The sequence below is a fragment of the Leptonotus elevatus genome, chromosome 5 (assembly GCF_054856555.1).
Source record: "Leptonotus elevatus isolate MCC_2025b chromosome 5, RoL_Lele_1.0, whole genome shotgun sequence".
NCBI classification, from domain to species: Eukaryota; Metazoa; Chordata; class Actinopteri; order Syngnathiformes; family Syngnathidae; genus Leptonotus; species Leptonotus elevatus.
The window spans coordinates 25,058,696-25,084,492 of NC_141243.1; the positions used below are offsets into that span (position 1 = coordinate 25,058,696).

The 25,797-nt window shown below is 38.6% G+C and overlaps 1 protein-coding gene across 1 annotated transcript; it reads left to right on the top strand.

Annotated features, from left to right (window-relative positions):
• Positions 1-7,061: 7,061 nt before the first annotated feature.
• Positions 7,062-23,790, top strand: LOC147174442 (golgin subfamily A member 7-like). The gene is made up of 6 exons (XM_086076629.1): positions 7,062-7,176; positions 7,732-7,857; positions 12,262-12,414; positions 13,720-13,821; positions 14,813-14,865; positions 18,255-23,790. The coding sequence occupies exons 1-5, from the start codon at positions 7,168-7,170 to the stop codon at positions 14,852-14,854; spliced, it is 432 nt and encodes a 143-aa protein (XP_085932755.1). The 5' UTR covers positions 7,062-7,167; the 3' UTR covers positions 14,855-14,865; positions 18,255-23,790.
• The last annotated feature ends 2,007 nt before the right edge of the window (positions 23,791-25,797 follow it).

Genomic DNA, 25,797 nt, shown 5'->3' on the forward strand with positions numbered 1-25,797 from the left:
AAACACAGCACTGTAAAACTGTCTTGATTTAAATGTCATGATTAATGTTTCTCAAACTGCTGAGTGAAATATGAGGTAACCTGACTCTCCAATTCAAGTCAAAACATGCCCAGCACAAAGAACATATCCTGATGGGATAAATGGGAGGATTTTGCATACCTATATACTGTGAGGTTTACGGCAGCCTTCAAAATATGTTTGCTGACAAATCCTCACACACAAATGTAGAATTAAGATACACAGGAAGCAAATGAGATTCCATACTGGTAAAGGGGTGGGGAAGAGGTTCCTACCGAAAGCAGTGACTCAATCGAGGTACTTCACAACGCTGATTAAAAAAATTAATTAAAAAAAAAGACACCGTAAACAGGATATTAAACAGCAAATAAACATTTAGAGGCATGTATATTTCCCTTTAAATCCTTCCTTGGCATCTAGAGGACTATAATTGTTCAGATTTCCATTTGCTCTTGAATGTATGCTTTTGAACACATCTGATGCAAGTGAATCACATGGAGGTGAGGTAATAACATGTCCTTAATGATGTAATTTGGGCTGGCGTGGACTAGTGCGTGGCATACAAAACCCATGTGTGACTGGTGCATTTATGCATGAAATCCACAATGCTCCATTCATGTGCAGTTTTGAAACAAAAACAGCAGTAGTATTCAAAAGGCCATTTAAATGATTATGAATGAATGCCACTTTCAGAAAAAAATATGGTCATGGTGTTTTAAAATCAGCAGTATTTTGAACCATTTTTGTACTATTTTCCATGTGAATTCTAACATCATTTTAGCTTTAAATCTTTTATTTTGACTACACACACACGCACACACAGATAGCAAAGTCCTGGTGAAAGGTTTGTACCTTTTATTTTGAACTTAAATCTAAGGTAAAAGTAACAAATGGCACACAGACACAACAGTCTGTCATATTTGTTTTTGTATTTTGCTGCTAGGTGTTGTAGAGACACAGGAAAGCAAAAAACACTGGCTGTTTCCAAACGCCATCTGGACAAAATCCAAAACAAGGGGAACAGATATATTTTCTAGTGTCAAAACCAAAATATTTCACACAACTGGCCATCAGCTGCAGTTGAAAAGAAACCAAGTATGTCTTTATGTATTAATTCCTCTTTGTGCCTTCATGTGATCTGAGTTGCTTCAGTATGATAAATAAATCTGGCTGGACATCCTTTTCTTCTTTTGAACTTGATATCAATGCTACATGTTATCGACCAATAAATACTTTATTGTGTGATAGTTTATTTAAATTAACTGTTATTGTCTAATTGTATTTATTTGCCTATTCTTCATATACAAAAGTGATGTAAATGTATGGTTGATGTAAGTGCATAAAAATTTAAAGTAACTTAAGTTAAATTATTTGGACAGATAATCTCCAACCCAAATTTTCACACAGTACTTTTTAGTCTTTACAAATAGTGCAATAAACACAATTGATTTAAATGAAAACGCCCAAACTGTTGTTTCTTCCCAACTCAAAAGAAGCCGAGTCATTTCAGGAGGATTGAAAGCATTTCCATGTCCAACTTCAGCAAGAATTGCCTGTACAGCAGTAAAAAACATTGTCGTAGGCTATTAACCCTCATGGGTTGTAAATGAAGGACCCAAATGGCGCTCATTAGTGGTCTCTCTCTCACCAGCCCTCATGGAGGAGTGTGATTTCCAAGGCTCACCCTTTGCCAGAAAACCCGCAGAGAAGCAATTGTAAGATTTGACAAATCACTAATTTCCACCTGAACTACACCAAAGACTTGTAATGCATGGAACAGATATGGAAATTGCATTCCTTGTTAGCAAAGTCCATCAGGACTCCAGATACAAAAATCATATTGTTGTTAATCATTTTTTTCTAGAGCCTGTTAAGTTATGCGCTCTCATTCTATTATTTAATTAAAGGAGTTAATGTGTTGAATATACGTATATGCTCAAATGTTAGTAAGTTTGCTGTATATTTATTTTGCATGGTGTTCATTTTCCTGCAATGTATGAATATTACATCACTGGCGTAAAATTCGTCATGTTAATGCGGACACTGTATGTTAGTTGAGAAGAAGAGCGACAGAAGCTGAGAAACATTGTTTGATGAGCGTGCCATGGCTGCTGGTGTGTTGTACTAGTGTTGTGAGGAGAGAAACAAATGGGGGAAAAAACCTGAGATCTTTCAAGCCTGGTGATCATCATTCATTTGCTCAACTGAGCCTGCCATTCCTGCTATGGAAAGGGAAGCAACAAATGCAATAGAGCCAGATTCAAAAAGTGGTGTTTAGAGTTATAGATGTATCCGTCTAGTTTAGACTTGAGAAAATTACAACTGGCAGACCACTTCCAACCTGTCCCCAATGTCTGACAGATTCTTGCAGTGTTTAAAAATTGAACATGAAATTTGGGGGTTTTTTTGTTTGAAAGTTGTGCTTTTATATTGACATGCATGTGTGAGGACTTTACAGGCGAACAAGAGCTACATTTGTGTCTGGCTCTCTGTAGTTTTGCCAACTTCAGGCCGGGAGCGCAATACCGCGTTTCTACCATTAGAGCCGGGAGCGCTCTTCTACCTTTAAAGCCGGCAGAGCGAATATGTCATTTTGTTTTGTTATGAAAGGCATCGGAACATGCACGAGAGTGACGTGGGCCTTTAGCATGTCTTGGAATTTTATTTGAGCATTCATGGCTGTTGCAGATTCGCGGGAGTTATGAAATAAATGACGGCGATTGCCGGCGACGCAGGAGGACTTCGAATTAGTGTAACCAGTCAATAGTGACATATTGTTAAAAAAAATTGTTTGTAGACAATGAAGATGTTGAAAATGTTGACGGTTTTGTAACAGAATGGACGACAAATAATTATCACTTGATCCCCTGAGGTTATTACAAGTGTGCTCCACTGTTGAAGGTAAATATGCCCGCAGATGTGACACAGTTGTTTGTTGATTTATTAATTTTTTTAAACAAATGCTGAAGGTTTATAATTATAAAACGTAGGTTTGTGTGAACACCATAGGCGTAAGCTCTGAAATGTTTTTGGAATTATGTTTCTATCTGCTTCAGGGGCTGATGTATCATTTAGTAAGCAGTGGCAATATTGTTGAATTTCCAAGAAAACTTCAGGTTTTCGGGGGTGACTTAAAAGTCACCCATAGGTTTTAGAGGCATGTTTTGGCAGGCGCTTTAGACCTTAATGGGTAAAAGTGTATTCAAGGATCTTCTCGAAATGTAGAAGCCAAACGTCCATTTGTAACTTTTAAAAATGTGCATGCGGAAGACCATCTTACAAGCTCTCCTGCTCGTCTGGGGGAAATTCCTATCAAATGTCAGGAACGTGCAAGTTCATCTTCATCTTCATATTCATCAGTCTCTGCAGCCGGCCTTACTTCACGGATTTCCTCTTGTGGCTCTCAGCCATTTTCAAAGTATGCGGTGAGATCGGTGGAGCTACAACAATGACTGGCTGACTCCAAAGCTCAGCGGCTAAATGCTACAAACACTCGAAGTGCGCATCCGCAACTGGGAACGAGCACGCCTGACGTCATTAAGGCAGATTGACGGGATCGAGAAATCGATCGATTAAATTATCCACCCAGAAGACGCAGCGACAAAAGATCCTTGAATACACCTTTAACAACATTTTGACTATACAGTATTTACAAAACAAAGAACATTAAAAATGTCAGCAGCATAACCCTAATGCTACAAATATTCTTGTTTAATGCACAGTGGAAGGAAGCGGGGGATTTGCACTGATAATACATACAGTATGTTAACAGTTTTATAGATTGTACATACGTGGTCTATCAGTGTATCTCATCATTGTATCATCATATTGTCTGTCCCGTACTGACACCACTGTTGGCTTATTATGCCTATGTCTTGATATTGTTTTGAAAACAGATGTTGACGTTATATTTAAATTACCAAAAGTTAAAAGTATTTGAAGGTTTATGTACCACTATAGGTAATTTGCTTATATACTGCACCATTGCTCTTAATCATTAAATTCAGATGGTTCATTTAATTCCACTTCTACAGATGCAGACAATTAAGCACCAGCAGTCAGCCTTGATAAACATCTGTCAAAGGCTTATTCAAAAGTCAAATAATAATAATACTTCAGATTGATATAGCACTTTTCTGGACATTCAAAGACGCTTTACAATGGATACATTATTCATGCACTCACACTCTGGTGGCCATAAGCTCCGTAAGTAGCCACAGCTGCCCTGGGGCAGGCTGGCGGAAGTGTGGCTGCCAGTGTGCGCCTACGGCCACCACCAAAAATTCTCACTTTTCAGATACCAGTGTGAGTGGCACTGGAGGCAATGTGTGTGAAGTGTCTTGCCCAAGGACACAACGACATTACTTGGAGAGAGCAGGAATAGAACAGCGGACCTTCCGGTTACAGAACTACCGGCTCTACCTCCTGAGCCATGGCCGCCACAAGTCTTCAGTAAGAATCACGCTCAGTCATTGCCGTCCCACAGACCTTACAACTGCCATTAAACTCATTCCCAACGCTCCACTCCCCTGTTCAAGACTTTACCAGGTGTCTCAACCTGAGCAGGAAGCATTGTGGGAGTACATCTCGAGTTCATTGTCGGCTGGTTCTTCTTCATAGATAAGAAAGTAAAGACATTGCAACCATGTGTTGATTGCCGAGGCTTTAGCGACATCACCGAACAAAGACGAACAAATACCAGCAGTTTTGACCAGCGGCTTCACCCCTGCGCCTTCTTCTCCAAACATTTCAGCCCCTTGAGGCCAACTATGACGTTGGGAACCGGGAACTGTTGGCCATCGTACTGGCCCTTTAAGAGAGGAGACATTGGCTGGATGGAGCAAAGCAACAGTTCACCGTCTACACTGATCAAAAGAACCTGGCCTCAGCGTTTTTGGTGGCCAGAACTAAAGAAAGACATTGCGGAATTCATCGGGCCTGCTCAGCCTGCGCCTGTGGTAAGTCCTCCCACCAACCTCCTGCAGGATTGCTTTGGCAGTTACCAGTCCCGTCACATCTTTGGTCACACATTTCGATGGCCTTCATCACTGCTCTTCCCATGTCACGAGGGAACTCGGACATACTCACCGTTTTCCAACTTGTTCCATTTTGTGGATCTGTCCAAGCTCCCGTCATCATTGGAAACAGTGCAGCTGTTGATCAGGCATGTGTTTCACCTGCATGGTCACCTGGTGGAAATGGTCTCAGAACGGGGTCCTCAGTTTGAGGTATTGGAGGAAATTTTGTAAGGTAGTGGGAGCAACGGTGAGTCTATTTTATCATCCCCACGTAATGATGTACTTTCATCAACCGACGTCTTGGGCCATCCATTTACCCTGCGTGAAATACACTTATAATCCACTCTTCTCTTCAGCCAAGGTCAGTCTCCTTTTTTGTCTGTCTACAGGTAGCAACCCCCTCCGTTCCCTTCTCAGGAGGGGCAAGTGGACCTTCCGTCAGTATAGCTCCATTTACGGCGGGCTCACCGAGTTTGGCGTGAGACCAGAGCAGCCCTGGATTACCGGCAGATTACGGACGGACGTCAAGGCTCCGCACCGACCTACCAATGCGGTCAGAAAGTCGGGTTGTCCACCCATGATCTTTATCTGGCTGGGAGTTCACGGAAACTCGGTCCACGATACATTGGGTCGTTCGAGGTGGAGTCTGTCAAGAATCTAGTATCTATGAAGGTCCGCCTACTACTGACCCTCTAGGTCCATCCTGTGTGCCACTTCTCGCTGTTCAAGCCGGTGGAATCCAGTCCTTTGGCTCCTCCGCCTACTCCTCCACATCAACAAATTCTTGGTGGTGAGCCAGTGTACAGTACACGGTCCGAGAGATTTTGGACTCCAGGCGTGGAGGCAGGGCTGTCCAGTACCTGGTCAACTGGGAATGCTATCGGCTGGAGGAGCGTCTGTGGGTCCCCCGCTCCTGGATCCGCCTCTTCTGCGCACCTTCCATAAATTCCATCTATCTGAACCAGGAGGTCTGCCAGGGGGTGTTGATTGTTGAGGGGGTGGGGGTGGGTGCTTTTCTGTCATTCTATTGCTCTCAGACCTGTTGTTGTTTTACTTTTTCAGTGCCTCGGTGAGGTGGCATTCCCTCCAGCGCTGCACTTGTGGCGCATTGCAATCAGTTGACTACTTAAGGGCGTTGGCAACTGCACTATGCTGTCGGATTATTCTACGTTACTCACTACTGTTGTTCCAAGTGTTACATTTTCAAGACTCCATACTTACGTGTCATAGTTCTCTCATCATCGTGTTTTGCCTATTGTTTGACGTATTTTTGTTTTCCTGTAACGTTTGGTGTCGCGTGTTTTGGTATCCTTGCTTATTTAGGCAAGCGTGTTTTATTGCTTATTATGTTTGTATTTTGAAGCAAGCAATTTTTGTTTTTTCTCCTGGTCTTTTGCAAACATTTGGTCACTATTTTTTAACAAGTGGACGGTATATGTGCTGCTTTGAAGACCCCCTATTTCTTCTATTGCTCAGTTCCTTAAACTCCAATATTAGATTTGGCAGAGGCATGTTTTTGTTAAATAACTGATATAATTCTTTAATATTGAAAAAATTATAATACAAGTTTCCTCTTGTAAACACCATTAAGCATATGATTTGTACATGTATTTAAGGCAAGTTGTTAAATTTCTGAAGTCCTCTCGTTTATGTTTTGCAAATTTAAAACATCATAAATCATGCTGCTTCTACTAAGTACTGTTTCAAATGTTCTCCAATTTCAATACTGTAAATGTATAGGATCGTATGCTGAGAAACGTTTCGTGGGAGTGGTAATATGGCGTCCTCGCGGCTTCAAAAGTCTTGGCCTATTAGCCATGCATTCATACTGTATACATCAGTGGTGTAAATAGAATCCTCCATTGAGAGATTATGATCTGTATGATAAATTAAAATAAATGTCCCGTAGAGTGGAATTATTCTCATTCTGAGTGTTATAAGGTGTATAATTTATTTATTTATTTATTTATTTGAAGTCATTTGACATGAGAGTTATATTGCCCAATTATGCCTAACTACTCGGAACGTTTGTTATGTTGCTAACGTTTCTGCACAGAAAGCTATATTAAGCGTACGTACCCCTGCACAGCTCACGGAAGATAAACAGAAATCCAACTGACAAGTCAGTAATATGGCAGAGGTCGGTGAGATAATGTTAAATAAATTGTTTTGCTTTTGTTGGTCCGATGTTTGTTCGTAATAAGGATACAAATGATCGACAGTAGCTGCTCAGTAATTCGATTGGCTGTATGTAGAAACTAGTATATCCATTTTACGGATATACTTGAATTGTTAATTTCTCAATATAGTGACGAGGACGTGTTTTATTTCAACCGTGGCTACCACTACAAGTTTATTTATGTATGTATTTTAAATATCGATCTGGACTGACCGAACGGGGCCTCATCACTGTAATAACGTAAAACGGCATTGGTGGGAATGTTACAGCAACCTTACAACAACAACATCGCCGTTGTCTTGGCAGTTTTGTCTTTCCATTAAAACCGCCTAAATATTATTGTGACTCCATGTAGCTGTTTCATTTACGTTAAATAACATATGTCACAGAAGCACTGTAATGTGTATGTAACAATAACGTTGTAAAAACGGCAGCAACGATGTCTTGTGTAAAAATATGTTGCTACGAATATTTGATAGAATGACCATTTGTCTCTTCCATCTCGTGTTTTCACAGACTCATAGTTTGCATCCCATTAGGCAACAGGCTGCAATTGCTGCCAAAGTCTTCATACAAAGGGATTATACTAATGGCACTGTGTGCCAATTTCAAACCAAGTTCCCTTCTGAGCTGGAGACCAGGGTAAGATATCTGCATCTGTGATTCTATAATTGTTCTCTTGTAATCTGGTGGATAGCTTTTTCTGTGAAGGAACCACTGAGAACTCCTGAAGCCTTCTTAGAAGTTATGTATGATAGAGGGGAAACCACTGCACTGTCTGCCAAAGGCAATACCTTTATCACATAATTAGTCATGAATGCTTGTATCCGATGGTGCATAACTAGAATAACCAAGTACAACTAAAAAAATTAATTGTTGGGCACATGATTAATCAGAGAAAGTCAACATAAGCACAGTCTTCAGATTTCAATATCACCATGGTCTGGCTCACCTAGTAATGCCATCATTTTGGCCTTGCCCAGGAAATGATTGCTGAGGTCCAAGTGAGTCACTTATAAAATTTAGTCACTTCACTTCTAGTGGCACACACTGGGGATGAATAATTTTATATTGCATGTAAACTACATCCCCGAATGTAGGCATGTGTGAAGTACTGCACAAATGGAAATCAACCTGACTATTTTAACAGATTCCATTACATAATGCCTAAATGTATTCACATATTTGAATCGCAGAAGAAAGAAACTAAAGAAAATAACTAATAAAATCACAGCTGGGAGCTAGCTAAAACTGAATCAGAAACTTACTGATTGCTCTTTTTTTCCCAAATTAGGAGACCAATGCATTTGATTTATTTTCCCATTTGTTTGTCAATCGTCGTAGAACAGCTGTCTCAGAGTCTGGTAATCGAGAATTCCTATCCAGCATGTTTCCCTCCTCCAACATACCTGTATCAAATGATCAGCAAACTCTGCAGAAGCCTTATAACGGTCCTGAATATTTGATTCAGGTGTGTTGGAGGAGGGAGACATGGGAAACAGGCTGGATAAGGACTCCACAAAAATTGGTCGATGTGAAAATGCATGCATCAAAGCTATTTAAAAAAAAAAATGTTTTAACATATTTGCGACACCCGGAAGTTGCTGGAACAAATATTTTGTGTTTTCGCATGGACACTTATTGCTGACAGACTCCGACCAGCCTTCACCAAAACACTTCTAAGATGCTTCCTGGGGATTGTTGGTGATCTCTTTAGACTGAAAAGGGAGAAAATTAGCATCGCTACATGTCTGATGTTTGTAACAAAACAATCTGTGTCAAAATCGCTTAAGAAATAAGAGTTGTAATGAATTTATTGGAGCCAAACACACAGAAAACGGCGGCGCTACGTGTGTCAGCAACAAGACAAGGCAGTATCTATCTACTATATATGTTAAATATAGAGCAGGACTCACTCCTCCAAGGTTTTTTTTCCCCCACTCCTCCAAGTAGCGTGCAGGCTAAGGCATCCAGCGTTTGCTGTAAGGACCATTACTACGGTTTTACACCACCAAAGTGTGCAATAATCGAGCCAAATTGACCAAGTTGGCCACAATGCACTTAACAACAGACGCAAGGGAGTTTTCCAACGTGGGGGCCATTAGAAACAAACTCACTTTGCAATATCATTAGCTCGATTAGCATTAGCTAGTAGCATTATCAAGTACGAAGCTGAAATAAGCGAGTACTCATGATGTTTATGGATTTAAAATGGAATGGAACCATTTAAAAACATCAGGGTGACGGCGCGGGATCCTGGAGCATAAAGTTAAGTTATTTAAAAAACTTTTCGGTGTGGTTGGTATGCTTCATCAACGCCAGTGTAGGCTTCGACAACTCAATATGTTTGAATGAGACAAGCGAATACGTCAGACTTAGTAAACATTTAATGAGTAAGCATATGATGAAGATAAAAGCACTATTTAAGTGCACTCCACTTGCCATTTAATATTTTGATCAAATTAGATTTTTCATATATTGGACTATGATGTACAAAGTACAGTAATTCAAGTTTATCTGGGGCTAATGGTAATTAGGGATGTAACGATATCCAAACATCACGATACAATATTATCACGATATGAAGCTCACAATATGATAATAATCACGATATTGTGGAGAGTTTGGTGATATTAGAAGAAAGGTCACAATTTTGTTTAAAAAAAGCTCATACTAAAAATTAAAAATAAACACAATATTGTGCTTTTGTACATAACAGCAATGCATATAAACCAAATCTCTAATAACACTTAATATTGAGGCACTTGCTAGTTCCTCCACACATTGACACGTTCCCCTTCTTTTGACGATTAGCGTGAATTTTAAACATAGAAGGGCCAAAACATCCCTTATGAAAATTAAACTGCGCTAAAAAAAACTAGCCACCAGAGGGTGCTAGAACTGCACAAATGGAAATCAACCTGACTTTTTTTTTTTACGGATGTGCTGCTTTTAATATTGTGACATGATGACGACGATATTGTGGCAGTTTTAATATCGCAATATCACGATATTGCCGTTTTTACATCCCTAATGGTAATTGCGATTGTAAACCATTTAGCATAGGCAAATTTTGTTGTTGTTTGTGTAATATGTGCATATGTGTACAGAAGCTAAGGAACAATGAGTATTTATATCCACTAAATTCATTTCACGTTAAATCTTAGTAGACATTAAAGGTGCATTAATTTGTGCCGTTTAAAAAGGTAATATTAAAGCTTTTTCTACATCATCACCAATGCCTAGATGAGTACGAAAAGCCCCGACTCTTATACTCTGACTGCGCCTATCAGCTTTTATCTTCCCGTTTATAGTAGAGTGTGCGGACCCACACACTCCACAATTTCCACAATCGATAGGACACTCTAGACTCAGCACTAGTAATTTCCTCACCACTTTTTGTAGTTTGTTGGAAGAACCATCATTCATTTCATGTTTATTTGTGAAAATCAATTTCAATATCACAATAACTTGAACCTGGAAACAAATCTTCTGTCGACAGAACAAAACTCACACTGCTCTCATTCCTTATTCTGTGGTTAATGCAAAAGAGGTCAGCCAGGAGCGGGGGCAAAATGTCCTGACGTTGCGTTGAAAATTCACTAAATATTGCCAATCATAAACAAGCAGAGAATCATTCCGAAGCAACAGGAGAGTTGCCACACACACCAGTGCACTGTCCGCCATCTTGCTTCACTTGTCAATTGCCATATATTACATACCAATACTTACTATTCTTACGATCATTTACACAGACCTGTTTTGAATTGTGCCTTTAAATTTGGGAAAGGACAAATTAATTTAATGATGTCCAATTCATCCTGATCAAACACTCAGATATAATTTAAAAATAATTTAATTGTGTTTGTAGTTTGTAGTGGTGCAGAGATTTATTTTGCTTGTCTTTTGTAACTAAATGAATGTAACCAAAATAACTATTAGTACCAGACTAGTTTGATTATGATATCTGTCAGATATTGTACTAATGTCAATAACGTGTATGACTGAGGTCAAGCGATGAAGACCAGTTGTGTGTAACAATCTAGGCGTGGAAACAGGTCATTGTGACTGAACAGGAGCTATGCAGCATTAAAGAGAGCAAGTAATATCTTGACAGCTAAATTGCAGCACACGCAATAAACAAGCGTTATTAAATTAAATTAAAAAGTTGACTAATGGAGTCTTTCTATTAAACTTTTGTTTACGAGGTTCCTGTTTTGATTTCTTGACATTTCTAATAAGAAGAATATCCTCCTCACTTGTAATCTTGTAGGAATGCTAAATATCAGGTCAGATGCCCTGGCAGGGAAATGTGGTTTGAATCGCTGCCTCTGAGTCTGAAAATGAGAGGAAGAACAACGTACAATGTACAAATGCACCTAAAGACCACTGATGTTTGGAGCTTGTTGCCACATTCGTCAGGCACATATGAGCAGAACTTTGGGAAGTTGTCAGAAAAGCAAGATTCCTTCAGCTGCCTGCTTATCTGGATCGAAAGATTCTGCTTTCCTCAGTATCACATGAGAGATCACTGGACACCCTTGTGCATTAGTCTAATATTGACATCTCTGTCAAGCAGCCCGTTTAAATAACATCTAGTCATGGCTCCGTTTATAAGCGGGCAGCCTACAGAGCAGCTGATATTTAGAGATGTTTATCTTTAGTCAAGGCATGTAAGTACGACTGGAGCCTTAATATTTCTAGATTTTTACGGTGTGTATGCAGCTATCAGTCTCTCATTAGGTAATGACATTCAAAGAACACGTTGTTAAGGGCATCTTAACCTTTACCAGATGTTGATGATCATCATCATCATATAGGTGCAGTCCAAGAAATATGAAGTTAGTATTTCAAAACTGAGTTAATCTGTGCCTGAATGGCATCATTTGACAATGCATATTTGAAGCTGTAGGATGTGGAAGACAATGGGTCACTCAGTATATGAAAACTGGACAACGTGCAAAAATAATACTGCTTACTATATAATTTTCTTGTCTTAACGTTTCCATTTTATATTCCCTCCCACCCCTGAATGGTGTGTTAAAGATCGACAAACAGCAGTTTGAGGAGACGGTACGGACTCTGAATAACCTATATGCTGAGGCCGAGAAACTTGGAAGCCACTCGTATATTGAGGGTTGTCTGGCCTGCCTGACAGCTTATACCGTCTTCTTGTGTATGGAGACACATTATGAGAAGGTGAGTGAAACTTGCCTGGACTAAGAAGCAATCACTAGCACTTTTCACACTTGCCATCTCAGCCAGCGTTGTCACAGTTTTTTCCTTACTTGCAGCCCTGTGTGTGAGCTACCAAAACAGAAAGGCTTAGCAGGAGAGAGAAAAAAAAATCATGCAGTTTGAACTTTTTACCTTGGCAAACTCAATATTATTTGGTTGACATTATTCATGATCAGCATGTTTTTTTCCCCTTTCCTTTTTCTTCTTTCCTTTCTACCAGTCTGACCTTAGACTAATTCTTTTAAACTTGTCCCACGCATTTTAAGGTAGATAGCGTTTAAAATAGGGCTGCTCGATTATGGAAAAAATGATAATCACGATTATTTTGGCAATAATTGAAATCACGATTATTCAAAAATATTTTTTTGGTACAAAACAAGAAAATGTTTACACATTTAAAAATATTAAGACCAATTTAAAAAATACAAACACTATAATTATGTAGGTTAGTTTTGGACCAATTATAATAATATGTATTTATAATAATTATATATATATATATATATAATTTATTTATGTTGGCAAAAGCTTGAAGTTGGAGTGCAGCTTGTGCACTGTGCAGTAGAAAGATTTTTTGGTAAAAAAACAAGAAAATGTTTAAATGTAAAAAACAAATGAAAAATATCAAGACAAATACAATTATTTGAAACACTATAATTATGAAAATTCCTTTTGGATGACACAAAATTTATTAAATTTGTTATTTTTAAATTAAAAAGGGTGCAAATGTATAAATTTAAACAACTCAAAAATTAGTATTAATATATATTTTTTTACGATTATGCTGAATTTGTAATTGTGGAGTGTAATAATTGAAATTATAATAAAATGTCGATTAATTGCACATCCCGAGTTTAAAATATGTACCGTATTATTTTCATGTCAAAGCAAATTCTGAAAATTTTGATTAACTCAGAGTTTGACTACAGATGCAACTTTTAATCTCTGTCATCTGGCCTGGTCTATCTGACATCCTTTAAATTGTATTGGGCATTTATGTATAATCTGAAGTTTTCTCAAAATCAGTGCATCTTGAGTACATAATAGTTACCTTGTAGTATGTGAAACAACATTTAACTCATTTTAACATTTTGTTTATCAGCCTCCAAAAATGTATGAGCACAACTACAACATCTAAACTTTTGTGGAAAACGTGGACATTTTAAAATACTATTTTTTTCTTGAATTCTAATTTTCCAATGTCTTTGTCACATTTTTGCACCTGTGAGAACGTTTTTCAAATTGTCTGCTGTGTTATCTTTCCAGGTTTTAAAAAAGATTGCCAAGTATGTGCAGGAGCAGAATGACAAGATGTACGCTCCCAGAGGTCTCTTGCTCACCGACCCCATCGAGAGAGGCCTCCGAGTCGTATCCTCTTCCTCAATGTCTAATATGAGTTAAGACAGAACACTCCACTGTTTCTTTTCCCTTGGCTGAAATATTTCCCGACCCATATTTAACCACTTAAAAATAATTGTCTAACAATAAACAAGCAGATGCATTCCTAAGCGGAACACACTGGCCGCAATAATCAACTTAAACTCGTATTTGAATTTTTTTTAAATAAATCAGCAGCATGGGAAGAGCATGTCTGTCTTGTATGTCAAAGCTAAATATATTTATGCAAATGAATTTGTAATAATTTTGTATGATTTGCAAAATAATAAGATGCCATTTAGGAATATGTAGGCCTTAAGTATGACGTTGCATCACATTTCAGCTACCCAAAGTAAAAAAGCTTCAGTGCTGGCAATATGCAAGAAAGCCAGCTCTGTATAAGGGTGTTAAGTAAAAAGAACAAATCAAGATTTGTTTGTAGTCCTTAGCATCTGCATAAAATTATTGGCTTTACCAGTATGTTTGGGAAGTCAGTGTGACGCAACATTGTAATTAAATGGAGCTGAGCAGCAATAGGAGATTAGGGAAAACAAAAATATGACTAAAATTGTTCACAGCTGAGCTTTGTAACTACCCTTGCCTCTGATTTTATTGGCCCGGCAGTGTTCTGGATTATTTCGCCAACACTAGGGAGCTGCTGTGCTGTGTTTGGCAAAGCGGTTCTAGTGGAGATTGACAGGAATGTATCACCTGAACACTTATTTCAACATCAACAGCAGAATTGCCAGCTCATCACCTAGCAACGTCAGCCCTCAAATGTCAGTCAAGTACTGTCATGGGAGTTTCACCCCAAAAAATAGTTGGTGGATCTTTTTCGAAATGAGCCTGCACATTTTTTTTGTAACTGATGAAATTCCCAGACATTAGTGAATGTGAGAGATTTTGTTTCCGTTGGCCTTCACTTGATTAAATTGAAGCCAAAAGTTGTTAAAATGCTCTTCCTTGACTGATTTTATTCCAGATTGAGGTCACTATCTTTGAAGAGAGAAGCCTGACTAGATAGAACTTTCCAAGGTTAGTTTCAAAGATTTATTATTATTATTATTATTATTTTACTTTTACCAGGGCATCCATAAATTAAAATCTTTTCTCTTTAACTCATTCAAACCCCAAAAGGTTTTTTTAATACTTTGCCCTTCACTCCCCAAAACACACACACACACACATATATATATATATATACATATACATATATATATATATATATATATATATATATATATATATATATATATATATATATATATATATATATATATATATATATATATATATATATATATATATATATATATATATATTCTAATGGCAATTGCGGCAAAACGGAAACAGATACAAATATAAAAAAAAATCCTGATGAAAGAAGAGATTCTAATCTTTCTTTTCTTTTCTTTTGGTAGGTTCCATGTTTTTATAGCAATAGAACACAATATTCTGTGGGCCTTGCAAAATCAGTCAAAATCCAGTAAAACAACCCGGAGCGAAGGGGGTTGCTTCAGTGAAAATGGCTGGGAGTGAATGAGTTAAATGTTGCCAATATATACAAGTTAAATCTGCTATGTTACAATTCTGTAGTGATTGGGATGAAAATATCTCAAAACAAATGCAGAAGTAGTGTAATCAGCAACTAGTAATATTGTAATATTTGCTATATCCCATTTTGGAAGGCTGTTGCCCAATCACAGACACATTCACTCTATTTTTCTGCCCTTTTACCAATAAGAATCAAATCTTTCCCAGATGGATTATGAAACAAATCATGTGACATAGCCAGTTAAAGTAATCCTCGTTCAAAATGTAATACCCTCAATGATCAAGAGCACATCACCCAAAGCCTCTAGCCATACACATTCAAGTTTAAGTCTTCTCATCTGGTTTTGTACTCGTAGTGAACTGCTTTCTAATCATGCGGTTAGCTTCCATAAAGCATTCAAGGATCATCATTCCTAGTTTATGACATTCAGATGGCTGCTGCTCAGTGGCTTGTCACTTGATTAGGGACTGTAAAATGTATATGCAAATACATGTAGTTGACTGGGAGGACCGCTGTCTGATGAGAGTGTCAGCCAAACCAAGCAACTGAACCCAAAAAGTGTTGAAATATCATTCGAGCACACGAACATTCACTTGGGTTTACATCTCAGCCATGGCCAAATAATTATCATATATTAGTGAAAATTGCTCTTTTCCTTATTTAATGGCAGTGTATACTGTTATACAAAGAATGCCAGAATCTTTGTCTTGTGAAGGTCACTTTCTTAAGTATTGAGAAAGATGTCTTGATCATTTTTTTAACCCCTTTAGACCTGCATTTTTTTCTGCTGGGCTTTTTTTCTTTCTTTCTGATTTTGACTGAGAGGATTAAGGCCCAGTGAAGAGGGGGAAAAAAAGATTAGCAGGATTCTCACTTTATTCTCAGAATTTTGAGATAAAAGTGAGAATTCTCACTTTGAGATTAAATTGATAAATCTCAGATTTCTCACTCTAAAGTCAGAATTCTGAGAATAAAGTGAGAATCCCACTAACCCTTTTTTTCCCTTTTCACTGGCCCTAATCCGCTTCCGTACTTTTCCCACGTAAGAACAACATGGGAAACAAATGTGGGGTTATCTCATGTTTTTATTTGTTATAGTGGACGCCAGGATTGTATGGCTGTAATGTGTTGTAAATTTATCAAGCTTACGTATATGTAACATTTTATTATGTACATCATGCAAATCAGCTTGTGATTTTGATTGGTTAGCTCGGATCCAATCATAAACCAGACGTGTTGACATCATCCAAATTATGTATTTTTATTGGTTTAACACACAAATTTGTCATGTCCACTGCAACCATCTATGGGTTCAAAGGGGTTAAATAAACAAATCAAATACAAAACGCAAAGCTGTTAAAATATGAGGGAAGTTTGCAAGGCGGAGAAATCAAATTCCACCACGTCCTCTGCTTTTGTTTTTCATTCTTATCACGCCTTAACATCAGTGACACTTGCTGTATTTTGCATGTGAAATCACTGGAGACAACAAAGTAAGATTGTCAACCGCAGATGGCTTTTCAATATCTGATGATTTGTCACTCAGGCACCATGTGTTTTGCCTCAAGAGTGCAACATTGCTTGTTGTAAATAGTTTCCACAGCAGATTCATTCTCTTCTTCGGTCCTGGATAAGACCAGGTCATGCTGTTATCCAAACAGAGGGGACCAAACCCTACTTAGTAAAGACAAAGACAAAGGCCAGGGCTGCACTCTACTTAAGACACTGTAGCATCACGCCAAGACATTGTTGCTTTACCCATGCGCCACATTTTGTTTAGCAGCAGTGTTGAAACCACAAACCCTTGTAGATGGAACTGTTGCCCTCATGTTGAACAAACACATGCATAGATTACATTATCCTAAAGAAGAATGTAAACCATTGATTCTTACTATACGCATCAGTCATATACATTGATTATGATATCATTGATTCATATCGTTATCAATCCCAGACTTAAGTCTGCTCACTCCTTGCTCAGTTCATCTTGAGTAATGTCCGTGTATAAATTGCAGCTAGTACCAGTCATTTGGAATTGGAAAATCGGTCCCCAGACGCCACCAACAGGCCCACCCCACCAGGCGAGCAGCCAAGGCGAGCGCATGCTCGTTCACCATCCGGCGTAGCCCCCGCTAGCTGCATCCTAGAACCATGTTCCCAACCCCATTGTAACTGTTTACAGCAGATGCATTGCAACCACAATTCAACCTTATCACGACAGCTTTGCATGTTACAACAAATGTCCAAACAGAAATAGAGCCAGACAACGTTTACATTCTTACAGGAACAGCAATATGTTATCAATGCGGGTGTATAAACAAGAGTTAACCTTGGCAGTGTCAGCAAGTAATTTTATGCTATATTTACATTATTCAAATCATGACAGCTCCAGTTTGGGGTTGATTAGTAATATGTTACAATAATTTCATTTGGGTAAGACATAATACACAATTTAATGATGTGAGTTACTGATAGCAGTTATTGTCTCTCAAACTCCGCCAATTCTTCCACTATTTTCACGATCCGTATTTTCTACTGAGAAGCAGTTCATATTGTAACATGTGATAGTTTGACTTTGAGACGAGGACAGCCATTGACAGGGGTTGCTGAAAGCCAAAGGGAGCAAAAATATGCGGAAATTCCACATATTCACTTTATTTAGTAGACAAAAAATATATTTCTCAGCATTACCACGTGTCACTGGAAAAGCATAGCGATCTTTTACACATGATCATTTACGTTCAAGGCAATAAGGAGTGACCTATCAGCATAACAAACCAAAGAGGCGCCACCATGTGGCGTGATATCGTACTACGGACTGTTACAATATGCATCTGGATGATGTCACCTTGTGTTCATTTGTTTGTAGGAGCTACTTTCTGGGTGGAGCTTCTGTATCGGAGCACCAAAGCAACCCCACGCAAAAGGACCTGGCACACCTCTTGGTACTCTATTGCGTCTCAACAATCGATTCTATCAATCACATGCAGCCCTCAAATTACAGTATTTGAGATTTGAGTGTTTGCGCTTGTTTGGCAGCCGACGCCGCTCAACAGTCTGGCTCACTAACTCTGTTCCCCAATTTGCACTAAATCTCTCACAAATGAGATTTTGACCAGAATTGTGCAATTATGAGTCCTATTTGAAGAATGAATCCAAAACCAACACATGATGGGGGTTTTTTTTCTATGATGCGAGTCTGCTATCCATTTTGTTTTGTTGAACATTTTTACGGTTACTTTTTTTGTAATCTCTCCAAGGATAACTGACATGCTGATTGTTGTCAGACTCAGACATTCCAGTCACACTGCCATAGTTTATCATTTTATTTTTTCTTTTGAAATGTCTTGATTCATAAGTTGTAGCACTCTGAACATGCAGTGCTTGAACTCATAATGTGCATGAAATGCCATTCAGGCTCTTAACATTTGCATACTGTGCCTTGCAAAGCTTTTGTTGATGGTATCGAATAAGCATTCAGTGTTCATTTCTGTCATCTGATATATGTTATGTAAAAAATGAATGACGATAGTGCCTGCTTTGTAATTATTATTATTGGTTAGGTTAAGTTTAACCCTAAACCAAACCCAAAGTATTATTATTATCGCTATTTTTTGGTCCCCCCAGAAATCAAACAAAAATGACTTAAATGGCTGCCTTTTTTTTTGTGATGACAAGGATCAAAAAGTGTAAAAGTGTTGAGATTCTCATTGAGGTGAATATACATGCCGTGTTTGACAAATTAATTAGATCACCTTCCAATATAAGGTTTGTGTTCACAACTACCCTAAATTAACCACAATGAGAATTCCGAAAATCCTTATTGTGTTTCTGTAATGTATTAGAGATGTGATATTATTATTCCAAACTCTTTAACTAAAGGTGATATTTTCACTCCTAAAATATATATTGTTTTGCGCAAAGCAATAGAAACTCATAATTTATTGCTTAAGATTGTAGTTATTTACGTGCATCTTTGATATAAAATAAAATGGCGATTAGCATTTTCCAGTACGTTTGACCTCATTTAGCCAAGGTTCAGTTAAGAACCTTTAGTGCATCGTACCGTACTGTGGAAGCCCAGAATTTTCAAACCAGAGGTGATATTAATGTAAACCTATTATACTCCATTTCTGATTCTTCTCTTAGTTGACAAAATATTTTACGTCTTGCGTAGCTGTGAGAGATGTGACAAGACTCAAGATTTCTGCTGCTTTTTGAGATTGACGACTTGTTTTGGTAGCTACCAGTGACGTGCGGTCAGGATAGGCAAGGTAGGCACTGCCTACCCCAGGCTGTAATGAAAGTTGAAACCGTTTGGCTTTTTCTATTTTAATTATTTCTTTCATCTCAAAAACTACCTAAAGGGTTAAAAGTGACAACATTTAGTGATTTTCATACCTCAATTAAAAATGACTCATTACTTCGTCTGACCTGCAGGCAAAAATGCTGCAAAAATTATCCTCCTGAAGGCACACCGCTACTGTGCTTTTCCCAGCCCTATCCACGTAGCGATGTGTGTTTGCGCATGCGTAGTCAGTTTCCCAGTAAAAAAGTCCTTTACGCAAATAGGCAGATTGCTACGCAGCCTTTTTACGTCACTGTATTATTCCTATGCGAACGTATGTTCGCACAGTGCATTCGTGAATTCAAAACACACTTTGTGCACAGCAAAGCGGTAAGATGACGCCACTCTGGAGAATATAAAACTATTTTCACGCATTTCTTTTGAGGGAAAACACCATCTTTTGAAGGATGGGAGACCAACGCCTTAGCTACCGGATCTTTAGCAAAGAAAGGGATAAAGAATTATTTGTACTTTTCACAAAGAATGGTGCAAAAAGAAAGATTGGCTTTGTGGATGTGCTTCGATTAACTGGCTGTTTCACTTTACATGGTGTTTGGCATTGCTATTGCTAGCTTGATTTTGTGAGGAATTAGGCTGTTTAACAGGGAGATATCCACTTTATCACATTCTTTCCGGGTGTCCGGGCGGGTTTAAAATTGTCCGTTTTTCGTTGTGCGGCACATGGGAGGCGGAGTGCACTGCAACGTTTACTGAGGCTGGCAGACCGCACACTGGCTGACAGTGGCCCAGAACTTTAGCTGAGTGGCAAGTGTTGAGCTGCGGCACCGGAGGCGATGTGTACGAACCCCGCTCGAAGTAAAACAATTATTAGAATTTTTTTTTTTAAGACTTCAAAAGAGAGTAATGTTTTTTTGTTTTATTTTCTACCCATACAGAGGAGGCATATGTTAAAATTGTTTGAATGTATGGCATCTTGTATCTGAGTATCAAGTATCTCGATTGTGTTACACTCGCCTGCCGACAGAAAAATTTGGAATTGGTGTGTGCGTCTCAATTTGCGACTGCCTGCCTACCCAAAACTAGAGCTCATTGCATGTCACTGGTAGCTACATACTATATCTGAAAAATAAACAGTACTGTATACAAAATAATCCAGAACAGGAGGGTTCCGATTAGGGTCCATTGTTGTGCCCGATGGTCTTAAGGTTGCTTTTGTCACATGAACGGCAGAAGAACCGCTGTTTGAGGCTCAATTTGGGATTACAGTCGTCGTAAACAGAACGAGTCTGTCGTTTCCTGATTTGTGACTTTGATGTCCTGCGATTGACTTTAAACAGTGTAATGTTGTAACATAACATGTTGTAGGGATGTCCCTTACAATTAATGTAATTTTTATCATAATACATATTTGACAGTATTCAATCTGAAATGAGGCTGCTTTACAGAACACATCTGCAAACTATCGATTGTATAGCAGGCAGTTTTGTTCTGCACGTATTGTTTATACTATGTTCAATTGTTAATTTTGACAATTGGTTTGTATTACAGCGGTTTGTTTGTGTTTGTTTGCCACTTCTCAAACCCAACTAGTTACAGTTTTTCTCCATAGGTTTGCCACATTTCTTGAAACTGAGATGACATTTTCAAAATACCATGGACAAATCCCAAAAGTACCTTATAATTGGTCTCAACTGAATGGCATTCCTCAACGCTTTCATCAAATTGCCAATGTCTTAGTACATGTCTCAACTGACGATAGTGACTGCACAGTAAATTCTGCAGAGTAAATTTGACTCTATTTTGAGTGGGATCAAATAGACTCAGTTTTAGAATAATTACACTTGGAAGAAAGTCAAAGAATTGAAAAAATAAAAGTCACTCAAGGGTTGAGGAACTTTTAGGTTGGGAGACGGCCGCAGTACCACATGAGCTACGCCACTTCTACAGTTTTTGGTCTTGGATTTCAGCTGATACGAGCGATATACTAGCACACAGCAAGAGCTCTGTGGCTCAGGGTGTCGATTGGCTGTCTCCCAAGCTGAAGATCGTGAGTTAGTTCCTCAACCCTTGTTGAGTGACTATTACTAATATCTTTTTCAATTAAGAATTTACTGTGTTGTGAAAGTGTTACAGTAGTTGGTTCATCATTTACGCTAGATTTTTCATAAATATACAAAATTCGGCTTACACTTTCTTTTGTTGTACTCTAATGTGTAAGTAACTTTGTGTGAATAAAAAGTGTTGCAATTTCTTTGACTGTGAGTGGAGAATTTGAAACCGCAAACTTTGAAAACGGCTCTTGTAAAATCTAGGGTATGTCCCGATCCGATCACGTGATCGGAAATCGGGCCCGATCATATGGTTGCTGACTCGATCGGAATCGAACATTGTCTCCCAATCAGGACTCGGATAAATATATGAAGTTAATTTTTTGTTATAACTTTTTATTACATTTGGAGTTGGGCAGTGGCTGAGTGACACTTAATTTTTCCACACAGTGCTTGCGGCATGGCGTCACTTTACTACAGTGACACTATTAATGCCATCGAGCGGCGGGGCTAAACAAGGAAATGGCGACGGCCGAGGTATTTGGAAGTAGATGATAATAAGTAATTATCATCTTTAATGTGGAAAGCGGAGACAGCGCGACTTGCAATGTGGGCAATGTGCGCGGAAAGAATATATAATAAATGCGTTGCTTCCCCGCTGCACTTCATTGACGGGCAGCCTGGCGAGTGGCGACATGGATATGCTTCGTGCCATCCAGGCAGATCTAGCTGCGGGCGCTTCGTTTCTTTCCTGTGAATCGAGCAGCAACTCTGGAGTCTGGACGCCCTTCGAACCCTAGTCAAGCCTAGCGTGAATTCGAAGGGTCGGACGTCCTGGCGGGACTGCCAAATTCCGCCAGGGGCCGGCAGTCTAGACTGGTGCGAGTCCAGCTCCAAAGTCATAATATGGTAAGATTAAATACATTTTGCTTGCTCGCTCTTCAAGTGTAGCCATTTGTTTGTTGTGAAGTTGGCTTGTTTCACACATACATTTTTTCTTCCTAAAGTAAAACAACATTAGGTTAGCCCATAAATTTGTGTTAAGTAGCATGCTTTATAACGGCTACAGTAGGTTCTCAAAAATAAAGCTCTTGTGAAAAAAATGATATACTGGTTAATAATAGCCCTTTGAGTAACTCATAGATGTGCCCAAAAAGTTTTTTTTTTATGGTTTACTTAGTTTAACCAATGTCCACTCACCATATAAAAGGTGTTGGGGTAGTTTTGTTAAAATAAATAAATAAATAAAATTATCTTTAATAAAATGCCGAGGTATTGGATCAGGACTCGGAATTGGACGATCTCAAAATGAGGTGACTCAGATCCCCAAAAAAGTGTAATTGGGACATCCCTAGTAAAATCCTTTCCGCCCCTCAGTTTTATACATAATTGTATTTTATTAGTGGCACCTCTGCTTTTGTGACAAAACCGAATGATTTTGACTTGTAGTGTTCACACAATGCCGAAGAGACGATGTATTTTGGGGGCACTGACTACTTGTATGACATATAAATTAGATTTTGACACATAGGTCAGCTGTTTAGGGAGAGATGTGAGCTTTTGCAGATGATCCATGGTGTTGTGCAAATTCATCCAAGTGATTTTTTTGGCAAAGGCACTAAGTGAATGCAGATGAGCTAAAGCAATTGAGAAGGATCTTTGCAGTTGCGACAGTACCGACTCTTTGTTTGGGAAAGAAACTTGGAGTGAAGCATGTGTGGCCAGTTTTGGGATAGAAATGTGCTTTTGCTAATGAACTGATAGGTTGTGCATAAATGTTTGGCCAAACGAGCTTGCAATTTTGAAAATGTCATCTCAGTTTCAAGAAATGTGCCAAACAGCCACAACTGCTGTACTTTTCAGACCTTAACTGTTTGAATTGATGTCATGTGTGTTCTACATTTTTTGCAGTGATGAAGTGCTTGTGTTTATTATTGCTTGCAGATATTATTTAAAGTCATTGCTGTGCTCTTTGCTATGAATTGGTAGTATGTGTTGTCAAGTCTTCTAAATTTTATGGTAAATAAATATGGTTGTAAGCTTAAGAATTTTTTTTTGTTTTTTGTTTAACAGGTCTGTGCTTCACCTTGCTGATTGATAATGACCCAAAAGACATGACCAATATTGTTCAATGGTAAAAAAAAATTATTTGCTTAAAAAATAAAATACAAAATAAGGCCCTGATTGTGACTGTATAGTTATGTGCCAAACTATCTCTAGGGTCTCAGAAGTTGTTGAACATGGAGGTACACTGCGTAAAGTGGTGTATAGGCAGAATCATAAAAAAATAAAATAAAATTCAGTCTGAACTGTTTGCTCCAAGTGTCATAATACATAGGGAAAAAAATCATTCCAAACGGAATCCAGAACATTGCAGCCAGGACTGAGAAGTTCTGTCATCTTGCAAAGGCTCCAGTTCACACACGACCCGAATGACGAGTACAAGTGGGATAGAAAATGGAGGGAGGAAGAAAGTACTGCCAAAACATGAGATTTACTCCCAGTTTACTGCCTTTGTGGCTATTAAAGTCACAGATTGTACTCATCCATGTCTTTTCGTCCAGCACTTATTGAACTGGATAGTATACTGAGCTGTCACTACTAAGTGTTGTTGGCAAGCCCGCAAAAAAAGAAGAAGAGCAGAACTCAACTGAGGCATTGTTAAACTGCAAGTGTTGATATCCCTTTTTTACAATAAGTGTCAGAGAAAAGAAAACATGTTTTTAAATCACTCTTAAAGCAACTCTTCATGCCAACTCAGGAAAAAAATAAAAGTAAACACCACCACAAACCATCCCACCCCCTGCAGCTATGACCACATTCTGAGTCATACACTGCCAACCTGGCCAGTTACAACTCATATTTGTCATCTGTAGCTATCAATGGCAGTGGGTGGGTGGGTGGGGGGATGGGGGTGGCGGGGGTACGCCCACCTTATTGTGCACCATGAACTGAAAACTAGCCGGAAGAATCCAAATTTTTACCACATGGAACTTTGACATAAAAAAAAAAGCTGGCGACAACTGGACCTATTTTGTGCCAAATATTAACTTACAGTGTCCTATATACAGTATAGCAACTCTTAGTGGTTGCACTGAACCAGATGTGAGAGGAACTTGAAAGCAAACCTTTCTTACTGGATGGCGACATCAAGTCTGACTGTAAACAGACAATCTGAAGGGTGACCAAACTTCCTCTTTTGCCCCGACATGTCCACTTTTGAACATTCTGTCTGGAGGGGGTGGTTGTGCGGGTTATAAATTCATGCAAATGTCCGCTTTTCACTGCCGGGCAGATGAGAGGCAGCATGTAGTCTGACATGTTTTTATCATGACGGGGTGCGGAGTGTGTTTTGTGTGTGCGTGTTATTATTGTTTTATTTATTTATTTATTTTTTAAGTAGGCCTATTTTATTATTTTGAAAGAAAAAGTAGGTCAACTTTTTATATCCCTTCCTTCCTGAGTGTTGAATTGAGGCCACAAAGGCAACTTGGCGCGAATTTAGCCAGAGCAGCTAACAAGAACGGCTAACAGGAGAAGTGAGTAAAGAAAGAAAGAAAGAAAGAAAGAGAGCTAGTAAAAGCTTGCGAGAGCAAAGCATTAGATCAATCATGGGACTCAGTGACGACCACCTGTCGGCCTCCAGCTGTGGAAGGTAAGCGGTGGTCGACCCGATCCGACACTCGATGCAAGCACCACCAGGGGGGGCAAACGACGTTCAATAAGGTGAGGCTCCAGCCATATAATTAAAATTATTAGACCTACAAATGATTATATTAAAAAAATTATGTTGATGTGATATAACATTGTTTGCATATTATTGAAGTCAATAGTGGGTTTTTATATTGAATGAATTATTAGTTCACCACTAGATGGCACTAAATTACACACTCATAGGGAAAAAAGGTTTTTCTTACAACATTGTCATGTTATTTTTATTCATTTGTCAGGTAATACTTCAAGAAGTGTTATCATGTATGTATCTCGAGGATGGGCGGAGTCTCTTCTGGAACTCAAAATGTGATTGTCATGTGAATGATGCTCTTTTAATATTT

Bases quoted from the DNA above. Each gene is read 5' to 3' on its own strand.
- LOC147174442 (XM_086076629.1), top strand. The intron at 7,858-12,261 runs GTAAGATATCTG...GGTGTGTTAAAG, and splicing joins CTTCTGAGCTGGAGACCAGG to ATCGACAAACAGCAGTTTGA. The intron at 12,415-13,719 runs GTGAGTGAAACT...TTATCTTTCCAG, and splicing joins TGGAGACACATTATGAGAAG to GTTTTAAAAAAGATTGCCAA.